This window comes from Stegastes partitus, unplaced genomic scaffold (assembly GCF_000690725.1).
Source record: "Stegastes partitus isolate 25-593 unplaced genomic scaffold, Stegastes_partitus-1.0.2 Scaffold134, whole genome shotgun sequence".
NCBI classification, from domain to species: Eukaryota; Metazoa; Chordata; class Actinopteri; family Pomacentridae; genus Stegastes; species Stegastes partitus.
In genome coordinates, this window is record NW_007577865.1 from 192951 (window position 1) to 203264 (window position 10314).

At 39.6% G+C, this 10314-nt stretch overlaps 2 protein-coding genes across 2 annotated transcripts in view; both read right to left on the reverse strand.

Annotated features, from left to right (window-relative positions):
- The window catches only part of xrn1 (5'-3' exoribonuclease 1), an 18043-nt gene extending 14853 nt beyond the window's left edge, over positions 1–3190 (reverse strand). The window contains exons 1-8 of the mRNA XM_008278850.1: positions 3156–3190; positions 2931–3020; positions 2555–2711; positions 2150–2269; positions 1875–2044; positions 1537–1654; positions 389–492; positions 24–129 (exon numbers count right to left, since the gene is read on the reverse strand). Of these exons, the coding sequence (XP_008277072.1) occupies positions 24–129; positions 389–492; positions 1537–1654; positions 1875–2044; positions 2150–2269; positions 2555–2711; positions 2931–3020; positions 3156–3190 (900 nt within the window). The remainder of the gene's footprint in view (positions 1–23; positions 130–388; positions 493–1536; positions 1655–1874; positions 2045–2149; positions 2270–2554; positions 2712–2930; positions 3021–3155) is intronic.
- Positions 3191–4613: 1423 nt separating this feature from the next.
- On the reverse strand, positions 4614–9831 carry LOC103355155 (5'-3' exoribonuclease 1-like). The gene is made up of 11 exons (XM_008278846.1): positions 9587–9831; positions 8067–8299; positions 7454–7551; positions 6515–6624; positions 6244–6354; positions 6074–6159; positions 5877–5964; positions 5556–5724; positions 5253–5320; positions 4890–5027; positions 4614–4787 (listed from the first exon to the last, which is right to left on the reverse strand). Exons 1-11 carry the CDS (start codon positions 9659–9661, stop codon positions 4614–4616), a joined length of 1350 nt encoding a protein of 449 aa, XP_008277068.1. The 5' UTR covers positions 9662–9831.
- Between the last annotated feature and the right edge of the window lie 483 nt (positions 9832–10314).

Consider the following 10314-nt stretch of genomic DNA (forward strand, 5'->3'; position numbering starts at 1 on the left):
GTGATTCCCTGGACATCTTTCACCCAATCTTTCTGCTCTTTGTCGGAGAGGCAGGTGACTTTGGTGGGAGGAGGAGTGGACGGTCTGTCGTAGATTTGTTGGACACCAGGAGGTTCCTCGAGATAAAACCTGAAAAACAGGAGGCAAAACTTCACTTGTAAATAAACAAAGACAAACTCTGTGGGCAAGATTTCATGAGCTGAGTGGAGGAATCAATTGATTTATTTTACAGCCTTTCCACATCACAATCTTTTGATTTATTCTCTTATTAGTTTAAAAAAAATGATAGCTTCATGCACTGATAATTAAAACATAGGTGAAAACTAATTAGTGCATGCCTGATGAGAAAACAGACACCAGACACATTATTCCTGCCACTTGTTCTTACTTGGTTTCTCCGTCTGAAACTGCAATGACACGAGCTTCCTCTAGATGGGGCCAGTTGACAAACACAGACTTCCCCAGTACTTGTGCAGCAACATCATCACATATCTAAAGATGCAGAGGAAGGAAGGAGACAAATAAGACAAGTGTTGACACCACGGCTTATCCTCCTTTTCTTTTTAAATATCTGTCATTTCATGCAATTTGGACGAAGCAGCACAGATCGAGTTGAAATTATGAAACCTCATTTAGAAGTCCTAATGTAGTTCAAAACCTGTTTGGTAACAAAACGCAGCTTTTCATTGTAGATAAAAATAGGCCTTCATACATTTGTAAAACTAATCCAGTCATTTCCTTAATGGGTTTCTGCATTATTAGGACTGTAATTGGAAGCATGAGCAGTTCACTTAAATATACCCCATAAACATTTGGAGGCACTTCATTACTATAACCCATCCCTGCCCAGTCTCCAAAACTGTACCCTTGGGAAAAAACAATATGAACAGCAATAACAAGACATACATATCTCCCAGTCTTCGAATCTAAAAATCCTTCAAAAATGATTTCAATCAAAATTGCACAAAAGCACATAAAATCATCCATAGAGGGCATACACTGCACACCTATACACACCCAGAGGTAATGCACACTTATACATACACTTGTTTGCACAAAAAGATCTTATTTATGTTTCTGTGAATTTAATTGTTGATAATGTAAGGCTTCTACGGAACAGTCCCGGAGCTTTGGGGTATGATAAAACAGTAAATTGTTTTATAAACACAACAAAACCTCACCGTTTCCCCGTCTTGGCTGTGGAGGATGTCCAGCAACATGTTCTCCCCTCTGCTGCTCTGCTGGAACACGACCACCCCGCTCTTCTTTTTATAAAACTACAGACAGTGAATGAAGTCGAGAAGGAGAGAGATGGAGGAGAAAGGGAGAGCATTATAACAGGCTGCTGCATACGTTTCCATTTCTATACTTGTTATTGTTATTTTTATTACTGCACCTCAGTGAAATTAACTAAACAAGTTGTTACTGTGAAATTCAGCAGATTTACAAGTTGGTTTTGAGGGCCATTCAATTTAACCTTATTAAATGGTTTGCTTCCAACACAGCTGTACTGTGCATTCATGCACACCCACCCACCTTGTGTCTGATGTGTTGCAAGGTGGGGAAGCCACAGAAGTACAGAGCTGAGCGGTCGAAGCGCCTGCTGACATGGTCTAACTGCACTTGCCAAGCATCCATAGGGATGTTTGCTTTCCTGTAACATCCAAACACCACAACACAATAAACCTGCAGTGAACACGAAGCTTCTTGCGCACTGAGAAGGTACAACAGCTGCTTTTCTTTGCCTGTGTTTGGGTGACTCATGGGCAAATAAATAAATAAAGAATCTCAATGTGACATCAATCCAAACACAAAAATAACATGGATCATTTAAGAAAGACAGAGCGATATTACTGTGTGTGTTTCTACAGTACCTGACATGACAGTGAATGATGTCAGGAAACAGCTGAGGCAGGGTGGAGTTGTATGTGAAGTCTAGTTCATGGTCATATGAGTAGACTGCACACTCTGTGTGACGGTTCCTGGCCTTCTCTTCTTTCGTCAGCTTGTCATTGCAGGGGTCCATTGCCGCTAGTAAGCACCTCTGCTCAACACACACAAAACACATACGTATGCACAGGAACAAGGTTATCGAGTGCAACTTTTGTGACACAGCTATTTTGCACCAGGTGTGTGTGAGTGCGTGTACCTCGTCTATGAACGGAATGAGTACCACAGCTTCCCATTCTTGCTGCTTGCCATTGAGGTCAGTTTTGAAGTCAAGAGGATAGTACTCAATAATGGGTGACCTTTCACTGGTCATCAGGTGCTGGAACATTAAAAAACAACATTAACATCTATTATTACAGAGACAATGCACAACTCTTACAAGTTACTACATTTTTTGTCTTTAAATATGTTTCTACATGTAGGCAAGTGTGACAGCTGCCCAAATGCACTCCAAGCACTAAAATTAGTGTTGAAAGAATAAGTAGCTTTTATATCTAGTTAAGGTCTAGTGTAATTTAAACAGATTTGTAATAAATTGCATGTGCACCTATCACAAATCAGTCGTATGTGTGTGGGAGTGTGTATTTGGACATGAGTTTGTTACCCTGTAGCACTCGGGCAGCAGCTCCATGCTGGCAGCAGGCAGGACTGCCAACAGCTGCTGGAAGGGCATGAAGGGTTTTCCAAGGTCAAAGGTCAACTTTAACCCAGCTATATTCCTGATGTCAGACAGGAAGGGAGCGTAGTGGTAGGGGTAGTACCTAGAGAAATGTATTCACAAAAGCATTGTATTGTATTATAACATTCAACTCTTTCCTAGTTTGGTTTGTTATGATTCTAGAACACTGCTTTACTCACTAAAGCTACACATTTCAGACATTATCGCTTCTCAAAAGACTACATTGTATTATCTGGCTTCTCCTTGAACGAAAAGAAACACAGAGCAGTTCGCAAATGATGTGAAAGCGAGAGGGACTCACCAGCTCCAGGACTGAACTCCATGGTAATAGTAGTGCAGAATCCACTGGATACCTTCCACATAACACTTGGCTTGCTTGGCTAGAAACTCGCTGTAAATGGGAGGATGAAAACAGAGTTTAAGGTGCCTTATGAAGTGCAAATTGATGTGATGATGTGGGCAATAATTCTGTGGTGTGGCAGCACTTGGGCAGGATTTTCCTGACTTTGAAATTCACTTTGCCCACCTGTGTGCCGCTTCGGTGCCAGGCAAAGGGTACATGGTGCACAGGTAGGAGGAGAGGAAATGAGTTGTTGCTATTTTTAGTTGTTATTACTGGGTCTTAGAACATACTAAAAATAGGCGGCTCTGAACCATGTCTGTTACTGGCACAATGTCACCTCCAATCTGCCAAATGTGATGATTTTGTGAATAAGATTAAACTAAATACTTTGAATAAATGAATATCCAAAAGGCAATAATGCTTAAAATGTGAATAAAATCGTATTATCATTATTATATTATAACTTCTATAACCTCTCCTGGTTAGTATAATTAACCAGGACAGAGTAGTGTGCCACAGGTGCTACAAATTAGCCACACACACGTCTACACAACAGACAAGTCAACTACAACTGCGTGTTTTACCTTTTGATGCACAAGGAATTGGATTACAGGAGTTGCGTCTCAACAGTTCGTATTCAATTCTTGAAATACATTAAGGAGTAGATGCTGCTGTTCTGATGTATTTGTTTACAATGTGAATTAAAATAATCATTCAACGTTGCATTGATTCGTTACATAAACTGCCTCACCAAACGATTATTTTTTTTTTTTTTTTTGTAATACCTAACGGTTAATTAAACCATCTGCCTCAAGGTGCAGATTTGTTGTCCTGAGTGCTCACGCTGTGGCAACAATACGATTTCCTGGACATGTGTCTTCATTAGCTAAGCTACTGTCCTCATGCATCACTGTGATTGGCTCCGATGTTTCAGAGCTGTACGATCAGTGATGTAAATTGGCTGAAAGTGCGTTTATCACTCACATTGTTAGTTAATTAATCCGATCTATATTCCACTTCACCCAGCTCTTTGGCACTTTGTGCTGCTGCATCTCCATGAAATACAATAGCAGGTGCATTGGAGACACCCACACAATACTTGTGCCAAGACCCACTGCTTTGCCTGATTAAAACAGGGCCAGTAATCTTTCTCTGACCTGCTGAGAGTGAATACACTGAAAAGATACCAGCCAAAGATATTTCTATCAACATTAAAAGTAAAACCATTAATAGAAGTGCCACTTTACTAATTCCAAATATTTCTTAATGTATAAAATGCTGTAGAAAAGTATTGAGGAGCTCCACCACTAACAAAAATGGGAATTTCAATTTGACATGTGCTCAGTCAAATAATGAACCATTTCTGGTTTAGTGAAGGCATTTAGCATCAGTTCAATTGGCTCACTTTGAGAGTCGACGGTTGAGACCATGACTGAATTCCACAAATTCAAGCAAAAGGCTACTTTGGTTACTTCTTGACACGGATGCTGATTCAGAAAAGTGAGGATGCATTTGCAGACTCGTGCATTTTTATGTTCATCCATATGGAGATCTAGAAGCAATTAACTTAAAAGTTTGTGATCTATGCTTCATCCTGTAATTATTATTTTTATGTGCATGTGTGTTTAAGTGTAAATATACTCACTCAGACACCACATCCACACCCATCTTGGTCATGTAGTATGTGCGTTTGTACTGTCTGAACTCAGTTTCAAACATGTCGTCCTCCTCTTCCTCGTCATCTGCCACCGCTCCTTTTCCTTCTCCAATCACTTGTTCTGATGAGGTCAGGGCTGCCAGAGAGAGGGCTGAATCCTACACACGTGGCAAAACATCAGAGTTATCAATTAAAGGAAATACATATTTTATACAAGAAAGGTTAGGAAGAATGGTTTCCTTTAGTCACTGCATCCTTACTTCATTCTTGTTGGTGTCTTTGCTGGCTGCTTCCTTCTCAGCTGCCAGTCCGGCTGCCTCATTCAGATATTTGTTACCAACTTTACTCTCAAACCACTTTAGGTCCACAAACACTTCGCTAAAATGTTCCCGATCAAACTGGAGGTACGGAGGAAAGAAAATATTCACGTTAGAAAATAGAAACAGCAACGATGACTTCCTGAAAACCAATGTGGAACATTTCATGCTGGCCAGTATTGACAGACTTCAGTTTTTTCAAACATATTTTCATACACATAATAAAAATAATGATAATAGCAGATTCATGTAAAATGTATTCATACAAAATGTGACACTTTTATACTTTATGTATGAATGTCTTACCTCAGCAAGCTTCTCCATGTATTTCTCAAAGTTTCTGAGGTTTAGGTTGCCATTCTCATTCAGATAACCTACGTTAGAAAAAATAAAGCATTTAGATATTTTTAAATGGACATATTCATTATAAGTGCAGGACAGATTTCTATATTATAATGATTAACATGACAATTTGACCAGCTGGATAGTACAAGCCTAATACTTGAATCCAAAATCGCACCTTTGAAACCCTATTTTAAAAATGTACACTAAAATACTCTAAAGTACTACGACTGTTTATTTCTGCATGCGTCTGTGTGTGCAGCTCACCTCCCAGGCTGGGTAGAACACTGATATAGGTCTTGTACAGCAACGGCAAAGCATCATGATTGATGTGAAGGTGAGGGAGGTGAGGGATGAAATCATTTCCGACCAGGAAACCCATTAGAATCCAGTCGTCTATTACTCGCTCCAAGTCATAATCAGAACCCATGTGAGTCTGAAAAATACCCACAGATATAATAAGATTACACGATGCATGTCATACATTCAAGTAAACACTTTTTACCAACGCCTCCCCTGACATTAAAATCTTTCATTTGTTCTAATGATTTTTCATGAGAAGACATCAAACATGTGCACGCATCTCACCTTGAGATCAGAGAACTCATAATCTATGTATTCCCTCATCAGTGACAAGTGAAGCAAGTGAAATGTTGTCTCCTCTGGAGCTGTTATCCTGGAAAAGAAGGAGAAAAAAAGCAGGTTTTACAAAAGAAAATGGCAGAACAGACTATGACAGAATAGACAAAAACGATAAGTATTCAAATGATTTGAAGGAAAAGAACCTTTTCTGGGATTTCTTCCCTCCAAAGCGGACTTCCTCCCTGAGCAGGGAGAAATTTGGCTCATGGCTGGTCAAACCCAACATGATCTACAACACAGAGCGAAAGACAGAGTGAGCATCCACAGAGGGTTTGAAAAGTAATGTACATCCATATGTAAGTCTCAACCATACCAGATCAGCATCCAGGCCATACAGACAATGTCGGGTGTTGGGGTCGTGACCCGGCTGGCTGTTCTCAGACCGAATAAACTCCATGATTTTATGTTCTCCTTCCCCTGGTGTCTATTAGGAAACAACATTTCAAACTTAATACAAGCAATACTGACATAGCTGTCACAGAATCCCATTTACTGAACATTGTCAAAAACTGCATGCTATCAATGAAACACAAATGTTCAGTTGCTTTCTATCGATAGCTGTACAGACACACACACACACACACCTCGTGACCAGACAAGTAGACTCTGACATTCTGCCACAACTTGTCATTGGAGATCTTGTTGTGGACAAAATACTTGAGCTGTTCCTGAAGTCTTGCCATGAAATCAGTGCCTGGAAACAGAATATGATATTAAAGAAGATGCTGTTAACTTTCTCAGGAAAGGAATGTTTATAACTGATATGTTAGCATATTGCAAAACACATCCAAGGTAAAAAAAAAAAAAATTATGTAGTTTTACTGACAATGGTTAACAGTTACAGTTAAGAGTTCAGATGGGTTCCTTGAAATTACTGAGTCTGTTTGATTTTGGTGAGAGTGAAAGCCGTCAATCAAACTCACTAAACAAGCAGGCTCGGAGCAGAGATGGGGAGTGTTTTAATAACCCTAATGCCATTCTGTACAACAACATGACGAAGTTGTATGTTCCTATTGCAGTATGTACTTTCTCAGAGCAGCTGCTGTATGTACTTACAGAAAAAAGAAAATGTATGTGATGTGTAGTGCAGGGAGAGTCCAACTGAATGAAGCACAAACGTACTGAAATTCATTCCTCAAGGCAGGATATGTGCAAATGCAAAATACCAATACAACACCAGTGCTTCCTTTCAACACTCAAAATCTGTAAACCTCACTGCAATGAGTTTGGTGAACAGATTTTACACCAACTCAAACAAACAGAACCAAACAGGCAGATGCACTGGGGTTCATTTGTACTACACTCAACACATTTGCATACAAACATGTGAGGATGGAATAATCTGCTCCTGCAATGTGTTGAATAGCTAAAAATAAACTTACATGAAACCAAACAGTTAACATATTTGTCGTAACCTTGTAATGACTGACTGTGTCAAACACACACGAAAAGAAACTAAAGAAAAAACGTAATTCCACTCTAATGTATGATGTTAATTTTGCTTCGCTCCAGATCATCCCTACCAGGAGTGATACAGTTGGAGTCGAAGCGAGCCTCTGTGGGAAGCACCTCTCCTTTATCCAGAGCTTTTTTTATCTTGTCCTCTGCTTCTTTGGCGGACCTAGACACACAGAGACCCACCCACGCACACAGGTAGAAATAAAAGACAGCAGGTCAAACTCACAGTCTCAGACTGGCTGTAAGCTGATTTCTTCAGTCTTTTTGACCAAAGCAGAAAATGTAGGATTCTGGCTCTAGTCCATCTGAGGCTTATTCTACCTTATAAGGAAATCCATACAGAACTTGGACTTCAGATTGTACTACCAGACATTGTATAAATATATTTGCAAACAGAGCTGACACTTTAATCAGATAACTAAAAAGAGAATGTGGTATTATTTACAGTTTGGAATCAACATAATAGTTCAGGCATGTAAATAAAATTCAATTTCTTTATTTGGTCACCTCGAGAAAAACTACTGCCAACATCCTACATAACGTATGTTTTTTTTTTTTTCATCAACAGTTTGGGTTAAAATATTTCTGTAACAATTATTAATACTGATCAAACGAAAACATTTTGATAACAAAGCCAGAGAGAGACAGACTTTTAGCATTAAATGGATCCTTCTCAACCTGAATCTGCGTCCTCTCTGCTGGTTCATCTTTGCTCTCGGCGCCACACCGTCCACAGCCATGAAGAAGACCTTGCGAGGCTTGATGATCCTGAAGAGCACTTCCAGGTAATGGAAGATGTCAGCAAAAATCTTTTCCTCTGAAATGCGAAAGTGGACATCTTCGTCGTTGGGGTGAGAACACTGGTGGATGATGCCATTCATGTCCAGATAGAGATTGTCAAATTCAGGAATCTGAGGTGGGAAAGAAACAAAAAAACAAATGCATTAACTGCGAATAATACACTTTCTCACTGATCTATTAGGCGAAATGGAATGATATCCATTACAGCAATTCTGTCTTTAGTTTTTGTTGACGTCAACAAAGGTGATGAGTCTAATACGTTTAATACAGAGGTCACAGCGGGTGGTTGTGGTGATGTGGTTTAGTAAACACATTCTGTAATATTTCTGTAAAGTGACAAATTTGTGGAATCTGTTATTTCTTAGTTGTTTGAAACACATCTGTTAACAACAGAAACCTCCGTGTGTGGAGTTTTTCGTGGTTAGTGATGAGTGTAAGGATCGACTTGTATATGTTGGTCACCAAAAGCATCCTTGTGTGCTCCTCCAGCCTGATATACAAACACACTCTTATTAAACAACACCAGACATGCAGAAAAGGGGAACCTACAAAGGTTTTTGGTGTTTCTGAAACTGTCCCTGTAAGGTGACTTTAAGGGTCAAAGTCTAGCATACAACATAGCTCCCCATATCCAGTGTGACCTAATTCAAAGCTACTAGCATAAAAGCTCCATTTATTGCTTTCATACACATACCAAAGCTGTCTTACGCAATGAGAGCGACACTGAACAACGTCCAGCTGATGAAACTACCGCTCAAACACTGAAATACGAGCCTCCTTACTACACAAGGAACTAGGTCACTCAAGTCTCCTCCAGAGCCCGTAAATTACCCTAAATTACTGAGTAATACAAGGGTAACTAGAATCAACGACACACTAACCGCATAATCAAAGCATTTTAAACTGCTTCTCAAACATTGTACATCACAGTGTCTGTAAACCAGCTAACAACAAAACATTACCAGCTATCAAAACTATCAACATCACTTGTTAGTATAAAGTTACTGAGCTAGCTGGCTATGAGGGGCTGATTGTAGTTCAAAATGTTCTTGCCCAACAAAGACGTCAACTATCCGGAGGTAACATATTTGCTATTTCACTTTGACCTGTTTAACGTGAAGATGTGCCTGCAGACGACCAAAATAGCCCGCAAGATAGTGGTGGAATCTGGTTAATAAAAACACGTCTATTTCATGTTTATTTAAATTATAAAGTAAAAGGTGTTTGACAACAAGAGAGCTGCCCACTTGCCGGGAAAACGTTGATAAGCTACGTGGAATAAAAGTTCCACGGCCCGCTAGACTTAGCTTGCTGCTAGCAAACAGCTAGCGGCGCTAACGCCGCGGCTATCGGTAACAGTGTTGGTGAAGCTAACGACAGTCAGCGCTGTTTCCTACCTGGTGCTCCTTCACAACTTCACTGAGACACGGATAGCGCTCCGATATCCATCGGTAAAATTTCGGTACTCCCATTTTCACTGCGAAACTTTCAGCCTCCGGAAGAAATTAGCGGACAGTCTAAAATGAAAAGAGATGCTTAGCTATGTGGGTAACCAGATACTGCCGAGGTTTCACTGGGTAACATGAGAACTTGCTTTAGACTCCGGTTTTGTTTCCAGCGGCCGCTAACTAGCTAGTTGTCCGTTGTCCGTCAGCTAAAACAGTCCGCCGCCCCTCTGAGAACAGTGGTTCCATTTTTGCTGGGAAGCGTCCAGATGCTGCCTTGTGTTGGAGTCCTATTGAGTCTGCTGCCGTCCCGATGGAAACCCGTATCCACCAAAGTTAAAAAAAAAAAAAAAAATCATGAGGCCTTTAAAAAAACAAAAAAAACAAACAAACATAATTTAGAGCTCATAGCCACAGCAATGCTTTTACTTATACTATCTTATTGCTTTAATAAGTTCAAGTCCATTATTCTTATTCTTATTCTTATTATTATTGTTGTTGTTGTATATCCATGTTATTAATATTATTCTTATTCAACATGCATTATTGGTATGAATGTGAGGTTAACATTTTATTGAATGGAATAAACAGAAATACAACAACTGGCATTGTAATGTGACTTAACATAAAATAATTATCATTACTTTTGTTTTTGTCAAATTCCCATTTGAAATTAATTC